At 46.4% G+C, this 25,104-nt stretch overlaps 1 protein-coding gene across 1 annotated transcript in view; it reads right to left on the minus strand.

Moving 5' to 3' along the window:
* Positions 1–1,384: 1,384 nt before the first annotated feature.
* Positions 1,385–25,104, minus strand: part of PKP1 (plakophilin 1) — a gene marked incomplete at both ends in the record, with an annotated part of 39,369 nt that continues 15,649 nt past the window's right edge. The window contains 11 exons of the mRNA XM_082778580.1: positions 1,385–1,456; positions 2,566–2,650; positions 6,877–7,063; positions 7,574–7,727; positions 9,812–9,988; positions 10,092–10,247; positions 11,032–11,146; positions 13,232–13,409; positions 14,154–14,361; positions 16,082–16,226; positions 24,323–24,747. Of these exons, the coding sequence (XP_082634706.1) occupies positions 1,385–1,456; positions 2,566–2,650; positions 6,877–7,063; positions 7,574–7,727; positions 9,812–9,988; positions 10,092–10,247; positions 11,032–11,146; positions 13,232–13,409; positions 14,154–14,361; positions 16,082–16,226; positions 24,323–24,747 (1,902 nt within the window). The remainder of the gene's footprint in view (positions 1,457–2,565; positions 2,651–6,876; positions 7,064–7,573; positions 7,728–9,811; positions 9,989–10,091; positions 10,248–11,031; positions 11,147–13,231; positions 13,410–14,153; positions 14,362–16,081; positions 16,227–24,322; positions 24,748–25,104) is intronic.

The following is a 25,104-nucleotide window of genomic DNA, read 5'->3' on the forward strand; positions in this document are numbered from 1 at the left end:
AAAAATAGGCTGTGACAAGTATTTAGTGTGGCAGCATTTGGTGCATGGATTGGGTGGAATTTATCAAAACTCTACAAGGGGGTTAAACTGCACAAATCACACTGACTTCTGGTGGAAGACAGGGGGCTATGCCCGTAGGAAGATCCTACTCACCAAGTGTGCACATGTATGTTGTCTGCATGCACACATACACAGCAACATGTACATAGTTACACAGACACACTCTTTGCAAAAAAAAATAATTATTGACATCAAGAAAGTATAACCTTGTTAAAAGTCCCTTCTCCCCCCTAAAAAGAAGAAAATGCTTAAAAATATCAGTATCATCCACATGAAATCCATATGTTTAGTTTGCTTTACAGTTGAGTTTAACTCAGAAACAATCTACATCTTTAACATCCTAAGTAATTGTGAAAGGGTTGTCTTCCTGGACATGAACCAATTCCAAATTCTGAAATGGAGAAAAAAAGAAATACCCAGATAATTAAAACACTCAAGAAATCTTTTTCTTTTCATCCAAAACCAACTTTTTGTCTTTTCCCTTGGCCTCTCCCCAGTTTCTGTGTTACCCATAGCTCTTCCCCCTGGACTCCCACACTCCTCTGAAGTATCAGACTGAGTCCCAGTGGAAACCACCCAACAAAGCAAGAAGCGAAATCCATGCCCAGGGAGAAGGAGAGAAGTGGGCTTTGCCATTTCCTCTTACTTCAGGACTCTGCTTAGTTTGACTGCAAAGAGTATGTTGGGGAAGAGAGAAAATAATTAATTCTCCATAAGCTCAATACCACCTCATAGAGAGATCTGATACCTGAGAAAATGCAGAACTGGTCAACACCTTTCCCTTCAGTGGGAATTACAAATCAGAAGTACTTTGCAGATTCAGGCCTCATCCCATACTGAAAAAATATCCTAATGATGCTCTGAAAAGTCTGCCCTTGATCTCTCCAACCTGGTTTCGCAGTTGGGATTATTTGGATGGTACCATAGAGTTCCAAATTTTGATATGAGGTTTACTGGCAGATTCTTAAGTGCTCATAAAATGTTTAATGATAATGGCGCAAGGCATTGCTGTCTCCAACAGCTTTGTCCATCCCATGGCATCTGCCCTGAGCCTGTCCAAGGTGCAGAGCTGTGTACTGTGGGCAGCATCTGCACTAAGCCCAGGAACTGCATGGCTTCTGACTTGTCATCAAACCAAACGTTTTGCAGTTTGGGCTGATAGGATTCATGATGAAGATGTCACACAAACACACCACTTTGGGGATGACTAAAAAGAGCAAAATGCTGATTGGGCTCATGCACTGCTCCTCTGCCCTCAACAATCCTTTCCCCATGGATGTGGGCCCCGTTCTCACCTGCAGCCCAGAAGTGCATGGAGAGGCTCCTAAAATCTGGAGGAGAGAGTCCTGAAGGTTGTTCCAGCTAAAGATCCCATCATGTTCTTATCAAATCCTTGCTGAAAAAGCAGATGTATACAAAGCGCAGTGAATGTGCATTGCCTTCAAAACCAATACCTATCCATTGCTGTGAGACTGCCTCCTGCCCAGTTCAAAAGCTGTCCTCCACCTAAAAAGTGTGATTCATTCTCAAACAGCCTTCTCTGTCCTCCCTCTGCATGCCCTCAACACGTGAACAGGCACCCTTGTGGATGGACTTCACCTTCTTGCTTTGTTCTCTGCCTGCTAGGAGCTGGACTCCTCCAGCTTTACTGGAGGAAACCTTCACGTGATCCTTCACTCAACATTAATTCATCTTATTCCCCATCCTGGAAACATGGCAAAGATACATGCATGATGCATATATCCTTGCAGACTCCCAGCCTGTTTCTCTGATGTATATACCTATGTGATGAGCGCAGGAGTGACTCAGTCACATCAAAATGAGTTGGCACAGGCTCCTGAGCAGAGCCTGGTGCAAAGCTACACGAACTCCTATGGAGAAAAGTCCCTAACCGTTAATAGAAGAATGATATTTAGGTTCTCTCTGCCTTCCTGCCCCCAGGGTATTCCCCTTTGTGGATGTTACTCCTTCTCTTTAATTTGGCCCTTTACTCTCTGCAGGTGCTGCTGTTGTTGAGTTGGAAAAACCCAGCTTGTTCAAAGCAAGCCACTGGGAGCTGGGAGCTGGCTCAGCGCCCCATCTGGCTCGGCACTTCCACAGTTTCTGTTGCAGGGAGCAAAACAAATCCTAAAAACCCTTCTTATTGCTTTTAAAGATTATCCTGACTGTAGAGGTGATGTGACCACAGGGAAGGGTTACGGATGCAGAGAAAAATGGGGGAAAAGAGGAGGAACTTTTGTGAGGATTTGGCAGGATACACTGATCCTACACAATGGGCTGCGGTGGGGAAGTCCCTAAAGACAGCCCCAGGAGCTGTGGTTGCGACCCTACTGCCTCTTCCTCAGGCCGTATGTGGTGCCTGAGTGCTGGGTGCCACAGGTCCCGTGCCTCGGGCTGCTCCCAGCCCCTGCCCGCACCCGCTGCTGAATCACGACCTCTGCAATCTCACCGTGAGTCAAGACTGGGGCTGCTCTGTCAGCCAGGTAGCAGCAGGGCTTTCCTTACCTGCTTCAGCACACTCTGCAGCTCCCTGTTCGACCAAAGATCTGTCAGGAGGAGGCGAGCAGCTTCAGCTGCTTTCGGACAGGAGCTGGGAAGATGAAAGCAGCATGGGTGAACTCTGGATGGCCGCAGAGCAGCAGCCCACAGACATCAGGACGTGTTACCCACAGCCTACCTGAGCCATCCCCATTTGGAGATCCCATTTGGGGATGGCTCAGCCTTAGAGGCCTGCCCGGGAAACCTCCGCTGCTCTCTCAGCGAGGTTATGTGACAGCAGCCACTGGGGCCAAAACAGGACGAATGAAAAGGGGAAGATCAGAGCAGAGAAACCAAGTTGAAGGAGAGCTTTTGGAGAACTTCTGGGAGAGTAAAAGAGGTGTACAAAGGTGGCAGCCCATCCCTGGGCTCTGTAGGGACATCATGGGTGAACCCTCTGGAGGGCAGCACAGGGAAGGGCCCCGTGCTGCCTGTGGGGATGAAGGATATGGGAGCATTCACAATAACAACATCTGTAACCAGAAGTCCTTACTCAGCACAAGTTAATAGATACTTGCTCATGTAACAGCTCCGAAACCATGAGTCATAACAGTATCTTCTATAATTTTGGAACATTTCATACGACAACCTAGATCTAAACCTCACTGCTGGTTGTTATCACTGCTCCTGATCTGCTGGACCACGTCCTGCCCGTGGGAGACTCCTGGTGTAGGCCCAGTGCGACAACCCCACACTGTCTCAAACAGGGCGATGAAGGGGAGACCAGGCTTAGGACTGTCCCTGGCTCCCAGTTTCAGGAAAAGTGTCCTCAAAATGGTGCATTAGAGGACAGGAGTGGCAGAGTGGGGACATGCAAACCACTTGGGACATGCAAACACTGTTCCTATGAGTCTGGAAGGACGGGAATCTAACCCCACTGAGTATATTTTGGGGCTTTCCTCTCACATAAACAGCAGTCATTACCAAAGACCTTCTAGCATACAAGAAATTCCCAAATTAATCTGGGTAGAATCACCACAGGGGTTGTGCAGATCATATATGTTGGTACTGTGTTGAGGACTGGGGGAGCTGTGCATAACCAGAAATTCTTGAGCAATGTTTTGGGACAGGAGAACTAGTTTTTATTGCAAAATTGTTTCTCTGGTTATAACCAACCTATACCCTGTCATCAGAATGACTATATGCAAAAAAATGTTGTGGTTGAAAATAGCATCTGACTGAAAAGCCATTGAAAAGCAATAAGCTTTTGAGGTATTTAGTGTTCAATAGTCATGTCCCATATAACTTTTTTTCAGGGATATATTGTTTCACATTGTTTTTCTTTTTCTAAGACAGATTGATTTTATTTTATTTTTAAGTAATTTGCTTCTAATGATGCCAACTATGTTCTTTTTGCCATTATGTCTTTAGAGCATATGTAGCTGCAGCATATAAAGCAGAGCTGTTAATTCTTAATTTGAAGGATTGATACTGGCTCTGTTACACACAGAGTATCCAGTACTATTATTTAGGTATAAAAAATACAGCAAGAACCCAGTCAGAAGGACTGGGGAGGGAAAGCATGACTGCAGCACAAAAGACAGTGCTTTTCAACATGCATAACAAATTGTGGGAACAATGCATATCAAATAATGGGAAAAAATGGGGGAACTTATGTTTCCTCAAAGGACAAAAATATCAAGAACCATAGGAGATGCCAAGAAATTCCTGCAGGAGGGGCTTCCAAGGAAAACATTACAAAATTGATACCAAGGTACAATCTTTGGTAGAACTAGGAAGCTGGAAATTTGTGGGTGAGAAGAACTCTCTTCCACAGAATCTCTTCTGTGGAAAAGAAAAGAAATCAAGAAAAGAATCAAAGAAAGATCTGAGTTTCATGAAAGAATAATATTGTTAAAACATTATGATAGAATTAAAATATATAATTAAACTGTATAATAGAAAAAATGTGACAAGTGAATGAACAAAGAAAGAGAAATTGGAACAAGTCAGTGATAAAGGGATTGTGAAATGGATTGCAAATCTGGTGCTCTAAAGTTACAGAAAGACATTTTGGAGATAAGTTTTTGGGGTAGGCCAGAGAATTATTAAGAAAAATGATGATTTTAACAGTAAAATAATGTTGCTTGAAAATTAGAAGGGGACTATTTTTCAGATAGTTGCAAAAAAATAAGAAAATGACATCATAAAAAATCAGTAACCATAGCTTGATTTTCAGAAACAGCAACACACACAGGCACAAAGATAACATTCAATATTTTGGCAACCTGAATTAAAAATAACAGAGAGTGAGCAAACACCATCATCACTCTGAAGCCTATGTCATAGGGGAGGATATATGCAGGAGATTGAGACAATTATCTAATTGGGATGCTCCAGGAAGGAGAAGAAACCACAGCTATCAGATAAACTCCTGAACCGTTCATGCCTTTCACTCAGAACACAGCTACATGTAGCATTAAGAAAAAGAAACCCTGACTTTGAGGAGAGCTGGGTGTCACTTGAGAAGTACATGAGATGGGAAAGTATACACAACTTACTTGTCTTTAGCCTGAAAGTTCTTCCTAAAATATGAATACAAAATTGTTCAAGCATGTTAAACACACATTTGAAGCTTAGAGCTTCAAATGCAAAGAGAGCCCAGTTCAAAAATCTAAGAAATGTTTGGTAGGTGGCAGAATAAACACGTACCAGGGGAGCATTACGCAGACACGTCAAGCAACCAACACCAATGCTTGGGGAGAAGGAAGTGTGTCCATAGGGAAACTGAGGCAAACAAACAGAGAAAGCCTTGCAAAATGCTAACAAGGCGTGACATGGGATGGCCAAAGTTAGCCAATTTGTGAAATAGCAGGGTCAAGTCACTAGAGGGGAGATCTTTTTAACATCTGCCCTATGGGAACAGTCTAAAATAATATGGTTGGAATAAATTGGATTAGTCTTGGATGTCAATTGTTGGCTTTTTTTCATAAGAATCAAACAGCTTAAAAATCCACTGGGACAGAAATGAATAAAGGAGTAAAAGGATGAATTCAAGTTCCTTTTTTGGCAAGAATCAGAGAGCTTCTCAGGAGGAATTTGTGATGAAGACAGGAGGAACACACTGAAGACATCTCCAGAGTTTAGTAACTCTCACAGTTCCATGACTCATTGGAAACAAAGCTCAACACACAAAACAGGCAAGACAATTAAGGTACGCACAACCCTGGTTGTGCAATATTCTGCTGAAGTAGTAAATTAGCCGATGACTTGTCTGAGGGAGCCAAAGCGGGACTTTAGGCAGAAGTTAATGCCATTCATAACAATGAAGACTTAGAAGAGGGCAGGGTTTTGTGTTAATTGGGCTTGTTGCAGAGTGGAAGCATATAAAAGCAGCAAAGTGACTGATATTTGTTGGCTGAAGTCCAAACTAAACAAAGAGGCCACTTCTAATGACTGAGAGTCTCTTTGCTGCCATGAAACAAGTGGTAAGTTGTACGTGTTTTATCAAAGGATGATGGAGAAGTCTTTTCATAACAGAAAACAACAGGTTAATTGCATAAGGTATTTTATAACAAAGATGGGAGGAGAGATGAGAGTCTTGTAATGGAGAATACATGGTCAAAGATGGTAAGCTCCATTGTAAGTTAAACACCAATTTACTACCTGCAAAACTTAAACCAAATCCCAAAAGAAAAAGCAGTAAAATATGTTGAGATTGTTTAGCTGTTGAAGTTCATGGCATATAGGTGAGGAGAACAGAGGATCTACTTATAAAAAGTAAATATAAAAAAAAAAAAAAAAGTGGTTCATCTTTGCCACTTGAGGTGGGTGCTCCAACCAAAAGATAAATAAATTTGAACATTAAATCAAGCATAATACCAATATAAAAGCTGCTCCTGAATCTCAGACCTGACCTTCATGGTAAGAGCTGCAGGAAGCTTTCAGTGAGAAGCCCAAGTGCTAGGGATTCACGTTGCCTTCTGAACTCCCCTGCTTTGAAGGCTGGAATTTTTAGCAGGGTTTAAGATGTTGGTCCCTCAGTTCCTTTTATACTTTCTTAAAAATCAATGAGCAAATTTCCTGAGGCCCTTTTACAAATCCCACCCTGGATGGCTCATATCTGTTTCCAAGAAACCACTGCTGAGGATTTGTGTCTACCAGCATGCTCAAAATGTATCTGCACTCTCAATTTACAGGTACAGGGAAATAATAATGCTTCACTGTGGCTCTGAAGTGTTTTCTGAAGGCTCTGATATTAATCTGGCTTTGCACAGAGTACAGGGGCTCAAAAATGTCTACGTGTGACCCTCTCCATGCCTTCTGCCCCAAACTCACCCATTTCGGCACAGGCTTACTACATTATTTAACATGTTGCTTGTCAGGTAACACTTTCCCAGGTGTGGGTTGGACATGATGAGGTTCCTCAGAGTGTAACAAGCTGATGTCATGATCTCGCCATAGCTGTTGGTATTTCCAGACTGGAATGACAGGAGACGTGATACATCTGGGAGCACCTGGTGAGCTAAAGAGGTGGAATGTTCCAATCAACATTTAAATAAAACCTAGCAGAGGTGAATGACATTATTTGTGTTAGCACTATTCAATGCAAGAATGCAGTGTTATCCCCTGAAGGAGGCACTAATAATGCTGGATGGTAATAGCATAATAGCCTATCCTTGTTTTTTAGAGCTAAGATGAGCGCTGCAGGCTTCTGGAAAGGTAATGATTTTGGCTATAGGTAGTCAAGTCCAACTCAGTTCCCCCAAAACTATCATCTGCACTATATCCTCATGACCTTGCAGAGTTGTCATTATCTATAAAGCATACCACAGGCTTGTAGAGACTGAGATAGCAGGCATGTTGCTAAGCCTTCGTATATCACTTATAATGGTCCTTCTGACCAGAACAAACGACACCGTTTTGCCCAGTCTGGCTGAGTCCTGTTATGGGATTTATAAAGTGAGGTGGGCATATGTTAGAGAGGTAGAAACTAGACATTGTTCTGGAATCCACTGCGGTGGAAATTACTTACCCATGGTTTTGTGGAGAACAGGATGTCGGGACATATTGCTCAGCAAAGAAGCCCCGGACCGGACAACTTCAGAGCTGTTGGACTGCAGGAGCCGTGCTATGCGAGGCAAACCTTTTTCCTTCACACCAATCAGTTGGCTCATTGCATTGGACATCTAGGAGACAGAACAGTGATGTCTCGTGACTTCCCATGCTGGAAGGACACAGCTGCAACGATGTGCAGGTTCAGACAAACACAACCACGCTATAAAATACACATCTGCATAACACCTTCTCCTAGCATAATCCCACTTACTTTGTAATTTACCCCTCTTCTCCATTGGAGTTTGCAAAGTCAGCCTCCCATCCTCTGTCATACGACTGGGACTCCTGTCCTCCTTCTGGAGGCCTGGGGGGGGGACACACTTGGTTGCCTAGCTGATATTCCCAGTAGTTGGAGAAATTTTACCTTTCACATCCACATTGGCCTTGCTCAGCTCCCTGTTGTGCCACAGGTAATAGGCTGCTTTGGAGCAGAAACAGCTAATGATACCTTTAAGAAACAAGCCAAAGGCCAAAAGTACACATCTCGGTTCCTGATTTCATGTTTGTTTACGTAAATCTAGAAGGCCTTAGGGTGTAGCCAATGCAGCTGAGTGCTCATGGACTTTGAAGCACATACCAATAATACATTGCCCACTTATTAATGGAGTTTAATCTGACCTTCTTGACTACTGCACCACCAGGCAGGCTGCTGGAGTGCATCATGCCCCTAGAGTGACACACATCCATCAGCAGTGACATGGGAACAGGCTGGAAGGTGACCCCTTCCATGGGGCTGAGACTCAATTTCCTTCCCGTGCTCCAAGGATGCACAGATGCTGTGTTACAGACTCACACCAGTGGGACTGAGATGTATAAAGGTGAGAGTGGGAAGAGATTTAGACTCTTCTTCTGAAAGCTAAAGGGTTATAGTAAGCTTTGCAAGCTTCTTCCCTATTTTCTTTTTCCTTTTAGTGACAACAGACCCAGCAGCTCACCCCACCTCCAGCTCTGAGCTGGAGCAAGACCTTTGAAAACAAAAGCCACTTCTGCACATCCAGGGCCATTCCAACCATCCCTGCTAGAAGGCTGAAGTAAGTTGTTGCACCACTGGCAGAACTGTTTTTGTTTGTTTGTTTGTTTTCTTCCTCCCAAAGAAAACATTCTTGTGTAATGATCTTGATTGCTGAAAGCCTTTTCATTTCCATGGAGCACGTAGCTCCAGCCCTGTGTCTCCGATCAGCTCTACCCTTACCGTGCCAGCCTTCCTCCCCATTGTTATTAGTGGCACGGTCTTGTTAAATGGGAAAAGAAAAAAAATCCCTAAGTATTTCACATTGAAAGCCTTGTAACACAAAAGAAAGACTTGGAACAAAAGCTCCCAGGAGATCGGAGCTGGCAGGTTAATGCCGTCCCAGCAGCACAGGCTCCTTCCGTGAGTCACGCCGTGTTTCTGGGTGGAACGCTTCGCACACGTGACACACCTCTCCTACGTACGAAATAATTACCCCTTTATCTCCCTAGCCATCTTATTTAAATTGGAATTGATGAAGTTCGACACAGACAAGTCGGGGTTTGTCCTTGTGAATGCAGCCTGTGAGGACATGCCCAGGGCAGCGATATTGGGCACTGCGAGCGGAGCTGCTGTCGTGATGTGTCCCCTGCCAGCCCTGAGCCCCTGCAATGTCCACAGTGTCACACAGCCCGTGTCACCTCCGTGCTGCCACACCAGTGTGTACAGGACATCTGGAAGGGTAATTTTACAAGCAGCTCTGGTGTGAGCACAATCCACAATCCACAGCACAACCCACCCTGTTATTAGAGCCACCTCCTGCTTAGGAAACACACACATGGTCGGCACACGCATTATCCCTTAAAGCATTCTCCCTGCTTTAAGGACAACTGTCCACATCTGTGCACATCCTCACTGGTGTCCTGGGGGAGGGTGCCAGTACTATAGATGCTGGTGATATGACCTACTGAGTGAGGAAACTCGGAGGAGCCCTTGGAAAGATGCACGGACCTGGGATAGACGCTTAGGGCACTGATTCTAGCCTCTTTTTGGCATTTATAAGAACTTCAGATGGATCTTGATGGATCTTTCCACTGTGCAAAGCTCTGCAATAGTGCAATAGTTTAAGGAGGACATTTCCCTTCCTGACTACCATAAGGTGCTGATGGGTTTGGTTGTGTGTCTGCAGAGGAAAGCAGTGCTTACCAGCCCCCGGCTCGCAGTGAGGTTCTGCAGGGCTCCAGCACAAGCCTCCAGGGTGGCATCCTTCTTGCTCTGATCCATCAGGGACAGGTAGGTGCGGATGGCATCGGAGTGGTAGAGCCAGCTGGGCCCTTTGGGTTTAAAATCCTCCTCAGGAAGGGGGACACCATACTCGTCATTCTACAAAGAGATGAGAAATGGGAAGCTCAGATCCTGCTCCTCACTTGCAGCCCCTGCCTGGGGCTGAACATCACATTTCCAAGCCCTTTGCAGCATGTCTTACCTCCATTTTGCCACTCCTGCTGTTGAAGCAGCCTGTGAGAGTTTTGTCCATGTAAACACTCCGGGCCATGTGGTTGAGCTGGGTGTATTTGTTGGGAACTTCGGCATCCAGGCGGTAGGAGAGATTGTGCAGGATGCAGATGCAATTCTCCACAGACTGAAATCACCCCCAGAACAAAAATGCAAGGGTCACATTAGGCAGAAATATGGAGCAGCATTGTATATAGGTACAGAGAGGATATATACCATGCCATAGTTATCTTTTCTAGCAGCTAAACTGCATAAACTCTTGATACTAGATACCTGCAGCCAACACCAAAACACACAGTTACCTTTCCAAGCATCTGGCTTCAGTGTTTTCTGCTGAAACTGTGTTTTTTGTATGTTTGCTTGTTTTAAAAAAGCTGTCCCCTAAAGAGGATTTGCTCAATCCTGAGCTCATTTGAAAAATTTTTGGTTTTAATGGGTATTGTACTGGAGGCTCTGGGATGTCTGGCTAACATAGCAGATGTTGAGCTCCTGAAAACGTGCTATAAACTCTATTTTGTCCAAAAAAAAAAAAAAGTGCCTTTTATACACAGTGATTAGTGTCACAGTCAGCAGACTGGTAGGGTGAGAGATGGAGGTTTAGATGCTGGAAGGATCCTGGGTGGGAAGATGAGGGAGGGGAGCATTCTGGGGGCTTGGGAGCCAAATTTTTTTGCTGTGGCTCTGTATTTGGTAAAGGGAAATTGTAAAACAGACATCACTTTAGGCCAAGAGCACAGCAGATTTGCAATGCTATGACAGATTGCACTGGGATTTGGCAGGTCAAAAGCAGCCACAAAGAGCCCAGTCTCCTCTCATGCTTGTTTGAAAGGGGTTTGGAGATATTCTGAAAGCTGCAGTGAGTAACTACGGGGCTGAACTCAGGCAAAGAGCCGAGGAGGAGCAGCTGGTACCTTGTCATCAGGTCGGTTAGAAGCCACGCAGTTCTGGGCATAAGTCATGACTGAATCGATCAAGCCAGGGTAATTCCTCATGGTCTGGCGCCCCATGTCTGCAGAACTCAGGTTTCTGAAGAGAGCCATGGCAGAGCACGTCAGGAGGGAAGAAGAGAGAATTAGTTGGCTTCACTCACTAGTCTCTATCAGCTCTTTTCTCATTATGGCCCTGATTGAATTGAATTAATTTATTTTTTTTTTTCTATGTTCAGCAAGGACAGTGTTCTGCTTTCATTTTGGAGGCCTACTGTATGATTGCAGGGGTGCAGAGCTCTCATGTTGCTCTTCTGGATTGATTCCATAGGGGAAAATGTCCTCTTAAGGAACGCTGTATAGCAGACATCCTCCTAGTGAGAATGATCGGAGGCCACACATGATGTTACACAGACTCATTGCCTCCTTGTGTCCAAAAATAAAAATAAAAAAACAGGAACATGCAAATGATTGTAAACATGGAACTACAACTACACAGGGTCTACAGCAATGCCTGTGTGGAGAATGGGAAGGATCTGGGGAGGAGCAGCAATGGCTCTGACCAGTGGGATTGCCCAGCTCCTCATGCATTCCTGAGTGCCCAGCAGGTTGCTGCCAGGACTGGGGAGTTTTTCCAGTAACAGGAAACGTTTTTTTGCCTTTTTTTTTTTTTTCTTCCCTGTTTTATTGCCTTGTAGCTTGCAAATGAAAAACAAAGAGAGGTTGGCAGTCGCTGTGAGATATTCACTCCAGGCGTTCCAGAACTGGATTTGATGTTCACTGTGATTTGCAGCCTCTTCATTAACATGAATTCATCTGCAATCCAGAAATGCTTGAGCAGCAATGGCTTGAGCCCAGGGCAAACCCAAGGCTGTTCTCATCCCTGCGTGATGCTGTTGCAGCGCAGTGAGTCAGAGCTGGCCTGGTTCCCCCCACAAAGCAGGGGCTCCCGACCATCTCGCCCCACTTTCCATGCTGCCCGTGCCCCCACACCTTCCCAGCTCCCTTGCCATCCAGCAGGGCCGTCCTCAGCAGGACCCTGCTGCTGCAGGCTGCAGGACAGGGGCAGAGCCTGCCTGGAGCTACTCTCCATGGAAAGCTGGTTTTACACTGTCCCTGCACTCTTTCCTTCATTTTAACGAGCTGTGTTGCAGCATCAGTGGGTTCAGATGGTCTCAAAATGGGGGGCTGCATCCTTCCACACCGCATATCGCGACGTGCAGTTGCACGGGGAAGGTTTTTCCAAGACGGGGAAGGGAGCAGCGCTCGCTATCTTTCAGACACGGTTCCCAGCCACAGAAGACGATAGTATCACGTCTCAGAAGGCCCCTGCCGTGTTCACCCATTTCGTTTCACAAGCAGATACAGCTCCTGCTAGCTGCGTGTCTGGTAAGGGTGCGGCCGGCGCTGCGCTCCCTCGGGGAGAGCTTCAGTTGATGAAAGTGCCTAATTATACCAGGTAGTTTTTTTTTTTTCCACTTGTTCCCAGTGAGACAAGGTGCTCGCATCCAAGTGGAGGAGGGTGGTAGGAGAAACAGCAAGTCAGGACGAAGATCCTCTACAAAAGGGCTCTGGCTTTCCTCTGAAAAAGTAAACTACTCCAGGCTCAGTCTGCTCCTCCTCTTTTGGGGGTGACCCATCTGGCAAAATAGGCCAATACGCAGCAAGCTGCATGGGCCAGGGGTGGCAGGTAAAGTCCAGGGCAATGGGACTGTTCTGTACTGAAACAGTTATTTAAATTAGTGGGAAAATGCTTGTTATCCCCATATAGAGAATTCAGTCTTTATATCACCCAGAACTCAGAGCGGTTTGTTTTCTAGCAACCAGAATTTTCTCTGGAAACCTCAAAATATAAGGGCAAAAAGTGCCAAGATTCCTGGTCTAAGCTGAACACTGTCAGGTTTCAGTATTACAGCTCTCCAATTACAAAGCAACTTATATTTTTTGAGCAGAGACTTCACAAGAGCAACCCCACTTAAAAATAAACAACACCTACTACAAAAATATTTTGCATATATTTTTTCTTCACCCTCTGTTAGTCAGGAAAACTTTCTCAGAGGGATTTTTTTTTTTATTAATAGCGTTGCAGCAAGTGTGGTTTTTAGCTTATTGTAAGAGGATTTAGGTAGATTCAGCTCTTGTCAACACACAGCAAGCTACACTAAGTCCCTGCTTGATGACTCACCTCAAACACCCTGTGGCATTGAAGAAAACTTCTGGGTCAATAATTTCTCTTGTCCTGTTGCAGCCGCCATCAGACCAGCCAGAGAAAGGGATGATAACACAGTCTGTCAGGACGGGGAGGGCCTCCTGTATCAACTCTTCCTTTAATTCATCGGTGGAGGAGAGGTTCCAGAGCAGTCCTAGGAAGGAGATGAACACAAGCAGAAGGTCACCATGCATTAGAAAGTTTGAGATCAGAGTGAATTCTGAAGCAAAAAAAAAGTTCTTGCTCCTACCATCTGAACTCAGGGTGCAGAGGCTGCCCTAAACCCCAGTCTGCCCGTCCCTATAGGAGATGGACAATGGGAGCGTGATATCATGAGGAGGTGTACGTCTAAGCATCATCCCTCCTCCCAGAATTGGTGTTTATGTTATAATCAGGTTATGGGAGGAAGGCATCTCTCCAGGGATCTCACGGAGGTTTGCACACAGGACCTCAGGCACAGCTGGGGGTGACCGGCACCAATGAATTCAAGTCAATCCTTCAAGAAAAGGAGAGACCCCAACCAGATGACCTGCCCAGCTGTAAAGGGATTGTCAGTACCCTTGTCCTTCCCTGCACAGGGTCCAGAGGGCCATGAAGGCATGGGAATGGCAGGGCAACATCAGGAAAACCTGAAAGAGGCACAGCCCCGATGAGCAACTATAATTTGGGGAACCCCTGCAGGACACCAAAGGGCCAGGACCTCCTCTGCTTTGTGTCTTCGGTTGCCATTTCATGCAACAGGACCACAAAACATCCTCTTGCTGGTATGGCAGCACCATGGCTCTGTGTGTCGGGCAGCATGGGCCACAGGCAGATGGGAGCATGGGGTGAGCTCCTCAGAGGCTCGAGGTGTCTGGGCTGACACCAGCTGAGGGGCTCTTGGCAGTCTGTCACGTACCTGTCAGCTGCTTCTGAATTTCGGTGTTCCCTGTCCTCCGTAGGAGGCTCACACACTCCCTTATCCCGTTCTGCCGCCGGGTTTCTATCTTGTTGGTCGGATTCCTGAAGACCAGATTTCGGAGGGCTCCAGCCGCTGCCCGCTGTACGTTCTGGTTCGTGCTGCGGAGCAGTTCGACGAGCTTGGCGATTCCCCCGAGCCGATAGACCTGCACCAGGAGAGACATGCTGACATTGGCCTGGTGTGCAGAGCATCGCCAGGAGAAGGACAGCTATAATTGCAAGGAGTCGGCGTGGAACCTACTCACGGGACCTGGCAGAGGAGGATGGCTGGAGCCCTCAGACAGCACGGCTGGTTCTTGCCATCAGTCATGGCACCAGGGTGCTGTCCTTGAGGTTAGAGCTCAGACTCTGGAAGTGGATGCCGATGAGTAATGGCCATGGGCTGAATTTTTGGCTGGTGTAAATGTGTTTGCTCCCACAAACTTTCACCTACCTCCGTCCGTTTACATCAGGAAAAAATGTTGCCCTGCCTACGACAGGGGCCATCCATAGCAATGCAATGACATGACATGGTAATTTATCTGCATCCTGAAATCACAGGCTGAGCTGCGGTCACGGCAGAGCGTAAACACCCTCGGGGGCAGCCAGCAGTACTGGGCTGTGCTCCAGCAGAGAAGAGGGAAGGGCATGGGCAGGGGTGGCACTGGGAAGGGGCCGGAGCCCTGAGCTGCAGGACACCGCATGCACACCATGGGTGTTTGAAGGCAGAGCAAATTCCCTGCTCAAAAAAAAAAAAACACAACATCTGAGCTCTCCAAACCACTGGGGGCTGAAGGATTCCCCCTGTGCCAAGTCTGCTGGGGACACAAGCTCACATGGAGCGCCTGCTCGCACAAACAAACCTGTTGGCTGGAGATTTGCTGACAATAGAAAACGAATGAGTGCATTTTAAAAAAAAAAGAAAAAAAAAGCAACCAAGTGTGCGCTCAGATGACTCACATACCTGCTCTAACACATCTTTCTGGGAAGCGATGGGACAGGCGGGTGCTCACAGTGTTTTCAACGGTAACGAAGGGTGTGGTCACCCTGCAATTAGCGACTGCAACGTGGGCTGGGGTCCCTGCACTCAGTTCAGCTGCACCGGGGACACAGAGGCACATCTGCACCCTGTGCCAGCATGTGCAGCTCCACCACGCTGCCAGAAAACTGGAAGCCACCTTTATGCAGATGCTGTCTTGAGAAACCCGCATTTACATGACTGCAAACATGCCAGGACGCAGATAAACTTTTGTGACAGTCTTGCTACGGCAGATCCAGCGTTGAAACTGCCTCCCTTGCTGCATGGTGCCATAAATTTAGTAAGCAGAGAGCAAGAGCATAAGAAAAATAAACTTTGCTGTAAGGAGGGCTTCTGCCTGGCCAACCGTCTTTGTATGTGACCACTGATGAACCCGTTGGCTTGAACGGATGGCTGAAAAGTCATTGAGCAATGCACAGTGAAGATCACAGCAGGATTTAGGGCAATTTTGTGTGGCTCTGGCACTGCAGCTCTGAGATAGCAGAAAATTCATGTGGAAGCAGGTGCAGATGCCTCCAGAAGACAACTGTGTGTTTGTGTGGCTGCTCCCATACCACCCTAACCCTTCCATCTCTATCACAATGGGTTAGGGTGATAATACAGTCACAGCCTCCTCTGCTGCCTGCTAACTATTCCCCTGTGTTAAAATACTGACCTGACTGCTATTAAGAGAAAGTGGCCACTAATAGTTGAAAAAACTACTTAATTAACTCCTGCGTGAGACTAACGAGCTATGAGGCTCCATCATGAAAATCAAAAGGACCTTGCTGCTGAGGACAACCAACTTCATCTACCTCATGTGGCACCACATCCAGTATGACAGCAGAGCTCTGAAGGAGTTTGCTCACCTCTTGCTTGGCAGACTCATCCTGGAAGCAGGTGTGCTGGAGGTAATAAGCACCCATGGCCTGGTATTTGTCATCGGAGGAGCACAGAAGTTGTATGGCTTTCTGGATCGTCATTGTACCGCCGTCTATCTCGTCACCACATATTCTATGTTAAAGAGAAATGCAGCATTGATTGAGTTCTTAGCTGAAAAGCCTACTTCAGTACTGGTTGTTATTAGGAAGGAATCAAATACAAAATGCAAAATATTATCACATAAACCATATTGTGAATCCCTATTGCATTTCTCAGTCTCAAAAAAGAGATGATAAAAGTGGAAAAGATGCAGTAGAAAACACTAGGGCTAATGAAATATGGATCCACTCCATCAGCAGAAACAAAGGAGACAGAAAATAGAAGCCTCTGATTGAGGTGCTAGAAGTCTAATTATGTCTAAGGCAGAAGGATTAGAGAAGAGAGAAGCAGTATTCACTGGTGCTCGCATAAAAGAATTAGTGGGCAAGAATGAAACCATCCGCCAGTTTATTAGGGCAATCTAAAGTAGACAGATGCTTTTCCCACAACACGTGGTCCTTTGATGTGAGATGTGGTGGAAGCAAAACTGTGAGAGCAGCTGATGGTCTTGGAAGGCTAGAGCAGGAAAAGGTGACAGGCATGTCTGGAGTGATGGAACGGACAAACAAAGAGTTTATGAAATACTAATAATAGCACTGAGACATCCTGCTCCCAGGGCATGTTTACGTCAGTAGTCTCCAAGCTCTTTGTAAAAGCCAGTCATCGTCATCATCCCCTGTTATAGGTAAAGAATCTGCCTGCAGAATCTGGAAGAAGGCTACATTTACCTCTGGCTTGGAGCAGGAGCAAAACCTTGGGTAAAATGCAAACACCTGAAGATTTGCCCCCTTGTTTAGAAATCTCAAGGTCTTGCTGTCTTTGGTTTGTACTTATTTAGCAGTACTGATATTGATTCCTGATGTTTTAACCACATCAAATTAGAAAAAAATATATACTTTCATACTGATGAAGGGGCTCTGAACTGTAAACCTTGTCTGTGTTTCTAATTATATCAGTTAGTCTAATAAAAAGTTCTTGTCTTATCATCCTTGCCCCTTGGGCTTGCAGCTGGCTGCAGCAGGATCTCAGCTCATGGCGTTGATTTGCACCAGAGTAAATAACCACACCAAGTTCAGGACTGAGAAGAGGTGAACCCCAAACTTCTGTTCGGTTATTACAGTTCCAGCAGTGAAAGCATGCAAATGGGACAGTAGATGAAACCAGAAATTGTGGGCTTTGCTAGGATGGATCGGCATCGTCAGACAATCCAATAGACTCTAACAAAACAGAGATATATATATATTTTTAAAGATTTTTAAATGAACCTATTACATTTGAAATATTAAATGTTACTAGGAGGGAGTGACTTTTTTTTCGAGTCTCCCAGTGTGCAGAATCATTTTCATTGTTCCAAAGAAATGTAAGAATAAAGCTCCATAAAGGACACACAGATATGGTCCCCACCTCCAGCAGCTCACAGTTAGATAAAATATTTTGTCCTCAAATATCTAAAGACTCTCACCTCCCCACAGCAGAAGTCTATGAACAATATCCTAACTCTATAGAAAATTTCACACAAAAGCCAACAACTATGCTGTGCACTGAAAGACAGAATGAAAGACTATATATAAAGTTCCACCCAGTTTAAATTTAAATTAAGAAATAGGTGCTTCCAAAGAACAACTTGCCGTTCTGTTATCAGCATTTATCTTAAGACAGGAAGATCTGCCTGCTGCCTCTGTTGATGTAGAGAAATTAGATAAAATCTTGCATGATACTTTAAATGTTCAATAACTAAAGTTCGATGAACTTCAGTGAACTTCAAAAAAGTGAACTTCATTTCACTTCTATTTCCACTCTAAAAATAACATGTCACTTCATCATATGGTTTTTCTTCATCTGAACCTCTACCAAAACATGGCTCCAAGAAACTTTAATTCAACTTGAAACAAGAAAACACAAAATGGTAAAGAAGGTTAAACTAGAAGCTTTGGAACCTCAGAAATCTTTGGTTTGGATTCGGTCACAATCAGGTTCAGGACACTGTGATTTTCTCTTCATCTTTTTTTGTCTGCTCTGAGACACAGGACAGAGCTGAAACACTGACAGGCTCAGCACAGATGGCACCAGAGGGAGAATTCAGACCCGGGTCAGTGGGACAGGGAGGGAGGTACGTTAATAAAACTAACAGTGGTCATGCAGCATATGTAAGTATGCTGTTTTGCTTGTTGTTGGTGGGTTTATTTATTTATTTTAATATATTTTCCAGGTTAAGCAGAACCCTGAAGCAGGAGTACTTTTCATGAGAAAGAAGGATGCCTGTTCTGTCTAACAGTTGAAGGAAAGCAATTTCCTGCACATCCACCTAATAAGAGGTCCAAGCCCTCTTTTGGCAGGGAAAAACTAGGCAGATAGATCCACTTCTGCATGGGGAAAGATGGGAAAAGATCCATTTCCTCTGCTGGCTCACTGCCAGGAGCAGTTCACTGAGGGTGAGCAGCTGGGATCTGTTGTTCCCCTGGAGAAGCAGCAGTGATTTCTCCCAGCTGAGAACAGAATCACCCTGGCAAAGCCCATGCTAACAGGAGATTGTTCGTCAGCCAGTCAGGGATATTCCTAACCAGATCAACACCATGAGAACAACAGCCTGCTCCAGGACGAATTCTTGGAGCACGGCTATCTCCAACCTGGGCCAATGCGCCTGGTAGGAAGAGCTCCAAAGGTTGTTCTTCTTCCACAAGAAAGAAGCAATCAGAGTAAGGAGAGACCTCAATTAGAAATGATTCATCAGGAGACAAATTAGATGATCAGATTCAGGTGTGGAAGGGAAACAAATACTTAAGAGTGTCAGTATCACAGAAAGGGAAATTCTCTAGTTTGATATTAATGTCTTTTGTTCACTTTGTATTAACAGATTAGTTTGTGTCGAGCAGATCTAAGCCTCCATCCTGGTTGTTAAAGTTGTTAAGCCCCAGCAGAGGAGGAAGCTAGAAAACTGTAACAAATCGCATTGTTCATTAACAAAATGAGAGTGAAGACACTCAAAACCTTGAGTGAACCCAGCACATCCAAGCCTTCCAGAGCCAGGCCGCACAGAAGCAAACCAATGGTGCTGCTCCATGCCAAGCAGCCACATTTGTCCACGGGACTCCACCCAGGTTTTGGTGCCACTGAGAGCTCAGATGAAGCTTCCCCTCGGGCTTTGCTTGGTGGGTAGATACCAGGGAGATGGACACTGAGCCAGGGCCAAGGAGATCCTCACCATGAGCAAGCTGTGGTATGAACCACACCAGGACAGCATCATGCACAGCTCCCCTGAAATTGCTTTGGATGCAAATGCACTGTGCAGACGAGTTCACATCACACAGAGCCAGCACAGTGAAACAGCCATTTTTAGAGGCAGCTTATCCCATACAGAAACAAAATAATATCAAGATGCCTGCTTTTCTACATGGTTCTGTGTTCATGTGTGGCATGGTCCTGGAGGATTTCTGCTTTGATACTGATTTCCTTTGGTTAATCCCCCCAAAGAGGAGATCTATCAGAAAACCCCATAAATACCTTTCTGACTCTTTCAATAACTTTTCTGTGTTTTCCCTGTTTCGAACATTTCCAGAGGGACTGAACTTCTGCCTAGGAATGTAGGGTTTCAGGACACACAGTTACTGTCCTTGAAGTTTAGCCACAGCTCACAGAGGTTGCTGCAGCTCAGCTTGGGCCAAGCCAGGGTTACCATAGGCAGATGTGACCATATCTGAACGGTGCTTTTGCAATATTGAAAATCGAAAAGGTTGCCCCAGCCTCCAGCTGAGGCAGTCACCTGGGGCTCTGGAATGCACCGAGAGGCACTGACTTTGCCAGCAGGTAATTCACTGACCTACCCAGGTTTCAGCTCCCTTGGTTACTGACTGCATCTCTGCAGGGGCAACGGGGACACTGGCTCAGATGCAGGCACCTCCTGTTGGAGCAAGGCACATGCAGCCAGTTGGATATGGCACAGACTCCTGCTGAGCCACCTGCACCGTGTGTCACCAACCCAGCTGGGGCTGTCAATCCCATCTGAACACAACATACAAAGCACTAAGTGCACCACATCTGCAAGCAGAGCTAATACAGCATCAGCCAGTGGCAGCGCTACTCTTCCTGTGCTTTGAGTTCCAGCTGGAGGAGGAAAAAGACTCAAGGATTTACAGGATGCATTAAATATCACACCCTTTATTACTGCTTCTCGTTATCACTACTTGGTGAGCCAGGAGGGCGTAGAAGCTTCACTCCCCAATCTCATGTTATTTAGCTAAAAGCTGCTGACTAGTTCCAGGTGGCACACTGCCACTTGGAGAGTGTTGCCACAGCAGAGAAGTGCTGTCTGCCAGAGGAAGTGGTTATGAGGGGCTACCATATGTGTGTCTCCACGAGGTGCTGGAACCACAGCTGCTGCCACCTCCCAGGACAAGAGGGTGCAGATCCGCAGGGTGTCAGAGCAGCCTAGGAAGGAGAAGGGTGCTGGGGAGAAGGGGGTGCTCTGGGCACCAGCAGGTCTCCCTCCAGCTCCACCAGGTAGAAGGACTTGCTCCACAGAGCTGTATTCTGGCAAAATATGTATGGTGCATATTGCCTTTGGGCAGGAGCCACCAAATTAACCCACAGACTTCTGAGCCTAGAGATGCTGAGCTTGGAAATGCTGTTGCAGATATCACAGAATGCTTACAAAGGCTTAAGCCCCTGAGTGGCTGTAGAGAAGTGTGTCTGGAAGGGACATCCCGCCTCTGCTCACTGAGACAGGGCTGTAACCACAGGGATGGTTGAAGAGAAGAGACTTCAGGAGGAGGTTTCTGGCAGCAGGTCTGTGCTGTTTAACCCCCCGACCTGAAGAAACAGCACCAAACTCAGATTTCATCACAAGAGCCAGTGTTATGGGGTGGGTAAAACCCTACAGCATGTTTTACTTTATGGCACAAGCTTTTCCCCCAAAACATTTAGGAGTTAAACGACTCAACAGCTAGCTGGAGGAAAGGCACTTTTCTTACCTAGAGTCATTGCTGTAAGAGCAGGGACTCTTCTGAGAGACAGTTACTGAAGAGACAGCTCTTCCATGTCTTATACAGCCAAAGCTGGTTCAATAAATGGAAGCAATCACACAAACATGAATAATTCCAGAAATTACGTAACTTTGTGATCAAATGCTGTTTCTGCTGTAGGGTCTGCTTGGTACACAGAGCTGGAGAGCTCTCACTGCCCAGTATTTAGATATCCACACACCGCTTTCACTACCTGGGAATGCCAAATATCCCCATTTTCATCTCACACCATCCAAAGAGAAGATCAGACCTGGAGCAGGAGAAGCCTCAGGAGCAGAGCTCTTGCACCGGCACTGACACTGTTCAGAGCCCTCGCATTACAGAGCAGTTCCTTAATAAATAGAGACTCAGTGGCTCGCCGGTGCCACCAGCCCCTCACCTCAGTGGAAATTTCCCTATCAGATCGCCTCCCGGAGCCTGGGCACCACCGGGCTCTTCCCTTGCTCACTGAGACTGTTTGCCAGCCTGCAGACAACCTATCCACATACGCAGGAGGTTTGTATGGTGAAAAGTGAACACAAAGGAAGAACAGAGCCTTGGACAGAGAACTCTAGCAGCTATTCCCCAGCTAAGCCCTCTTCCAGCACACAGCCACTAATAATGGGTTGCCTACGAGCAAACCTCTCCCTACCCAAAGATTAGGCTACCCAAATGCAGATCAGCTCCAAATGCAGACTCCTCCAACCAGAAATGGTCCTACACAGCAAAGAGAGCCCTGGCATGGTCCTAACCCATCTCCAGAGGGTCCCTTCCCAACAAAAGCACACCCCAGACCGAGGATAACAGCAACCTGCCACATGCTCTATAAGGGCAACTGACCCCCCAAAATGCATCATTTTTCCAAAGAGGACAAATCCTTAGTATGTTACCAAAATGATGACGACAACAACTGTCAACCTCAGCTCCTTAGAGCCAGGAGCAGAGGTGCTTGCACAAACTGCTCTCCAAACCCATCCGGCTCTGCAGTGAGTCTCATGCGAAGCACGGGGGTGTGCCCCAGCCAGATCAGATTCACACAGGGGACACAGCCCCCGTTGAGCCCAGGACTTGAAGCCCTCGTTTCCACACCAGAACCAGTTCTGCCAGATGAGCAATGCCCCAAGCCAGGAGAACTGTCTAAATGCAGCCACTCCCTGACCAAAGGGCATCCAGCGCTGGGGAGTATTCCTCCCGCAACAGCAGTTCTCCTCCTCTTCAGAAAGTGTCATTATTCTTCCAGTGACCTCTCCAAAGCAATGACCAAGTCTACAGCCATAATGCTACACAGCACAGTGGAAAAGCCTGCCTGGGACTGATTTCTCAGAAGCCTTGGTTTCCCCATGTTCAGTCATTCTGCCATCACTCCCACTACACCTTTATGCTCTTTACTCAGAAATTCCCTGGAACTAGTTACCTCCAGTTTATGTAATGTCTCCATTTCTCATCCCAGAGGAATTACAAAGCTTATGAAATGAGCAAGTCAACAACCACTGGTGCTCCAGGTTGGCTAGGGCTAAATTTGCATGTGTTAAATTGAAGGGAACTGGGCACATGTGAAGTCAAGGCTTCATGTCAACATGCTAACGGGCAAGTGACTTTCCTTGGCATAGACACTCCGGAACCTATTTACCCCACTCAAGGTGAAATGAAGGAGGTTAAGCAGAGAATTAGCCAGAAAAATCTGGAAACCAACATTCAGATGTGAACAAGGGCATGATCTGGCTCACACTGCCGACTGTGGTGGGGGATTTTCTCAGTATCTACAACACACCTTGGGTCAGAAGCTCAACAAAATCCAGCCTTTGGTGTGAGCTGTAACAAAGGCTGTACTCCCTGTTAAACAGCCTCTTACTTATCCTGCAGTGTGCAAATTCCCTTCTGCACCAGGGACCACGAGAAATGACCTTAGGAGCTTCCAGGGTCTGTGTGACAAACTGCAGAGCCTGCATGGGAGATGGGACATCTGGGGTGGTGCAGAGCAAGCCCTGTTTGCCAGTGATGCAGCAATGGTAATGCAGCAGCCCCTGGGAACACCTATGGGAGATGCAGACCCTCTTTCCCTAGCCCAATGAAGCATCACAACCTTGAACAAGATATTTTCCAAGACTACTTAAGCACTAGAATATGTTTTATGCTCCAGAGTTGGAGGCAGTGTGGCTCTCAGCATCAGGGGAACTTTCAATAAACATCACTGTAATGCCATCAAAATCCCACTGATTTTTTTTATTTGGAAGGTTGGGTGTTTAGTTTGTTTGTTTTTGTGCTTGTTGTTGTTTGTTGGTTGTTTTGTTGGGTTTATTTTGGGATGAAAGCTCTGCTGCATTGTATAGAAATATTAGCTTGGTGGTGTCTGAACTCACCGTTGTGTTTTACATGCCCTACTGTCGTAGGAAACATTTGCAAGAAGGGACCTGGTGTTAACTGAGAGGACAATCCTCTCAGTTAGGGACAATCCTCCGTAATTCCCGGCCCAATGGAGCTGAATGCTCTGGACAGGAAGGAAGTGAACAGCTTCCATTCTTTCCTCTTTCCTGGCCAGGTAAATAATTCCAATTAGGAATCAGTTAGGAATCAGTTTCTGACTCATTTTTTTCTGGAACCTAAATCAGACCTTCTGGGGGAATGAAGCAAGGACTGGGTGGAAAGCCAGAAGGGTGAATACAACTGCTCACCAGGTTCTCAGCTCTGCTCTGAGTCAGAACCTCTGGAACCAGCTCCTTAGCTTTAGTTGTTTTTTTCAGGTTGGTTTTCTGCCAAAGCAGAGCAGCATGACACCCAAAGTGCACATCAGCATTTTCGCTCTTCATATCCCCACCCTCATCTTGCAAAGGAGCTGTCGGCCAATACCACCACCGAGACACCAGCCATCATCTTGTCCAGCATCCCACAGCTGCAGCAGAGACATTCACACTGAGCCAACCACACTGCTTTCCCTCCATAGTCCACAATGAGAAATAAGCCCTTTGAGCGTGACTCATCTGACCCACTTTAGACGCCACTGCAGGATGCGATTAAGCATGGTGACCAGCTCCCCAGTGGCTGTAAAGCAGCTCAGGTGACTAGCTCAGACGGACAGACCTCCAAAGGAGAAGTCAGCATTTACTCGGGTTCATCCCATGGCAGCAGACTTACCTGGAGCTGGAATGAGTCTGTCCATAAACCACCTCCTGCTTGCCGCTCATCACCGGCTGGGCATAGACCACATCGGGCTTGTTGCTGGAGGGGCAGGAGAGGGCCCGTGCTGGCATTTTTTTACTTGTCCTGGTAGTTCCTTGCTGAGTGCTACAGCTGCTGTAGATGCTCTGGCGGTTCAAGGTCGCCTTGTGCTCTGCCCGGCCCCCCACCTGACTCTTCCTCAGCGTGCCCCGGGGTGGTTCGCAGTAGAGGTCGGGCTCGCTCCGGCTGCTCTTGATGTTCTGCACAAAGCAGTAGTCGCTGCCGGCCCTGGTGGGGCTGCAGACGGCCTTGCTGTAGTGCTTGCTGCCCCAGCCCTCCATCTGGCTGTACGAGCTGTAGCGCCGGTTCTCCACGTCCCGCTTCAGGGTCCCGTTGTACAGCTGATCAACAACAAGAGGGGAGACAACAAAAATCAGGAAAGGTTGAGATGGAGATCGGCATTGCCAAGCTCTTTCATGCATGGGTATAGTGGCTACCAAATTTGTTTGCCTCTCTGGTGTTTTTGTGGCTCAATCTCCTGGTCTTTGCTGTGTGAGCCTGGAAGGAAGACCAGAACCAGCCTCCTTTCACAGATCCACTAATATATTGCACCTGAGCTGACTAATTTTAACTGCCAACCCCCTGAGGAGCTGAATCCCATTCTGCATACTTCATTCTTGTCACAGGTCACCAGGTGTTTATGTGCCAAGCAGAGCACAAACATCAAAATGTTTGGGAGTTCAGCCCACCTGCAGCCC

The sequence above is a fragment of the Aythya marila genome (genome assembly GCF_965140915.1).
Source record: "Aythya marila genome assembly, chromosome: 24".
In the NCBI taxonomy this organism is placed as follows: domain Eukaryota; kingdom Metazoa; phylum Chordata; class Aves; order Anseriformes; family Anatidae; genus Aythya; species Aythya marila.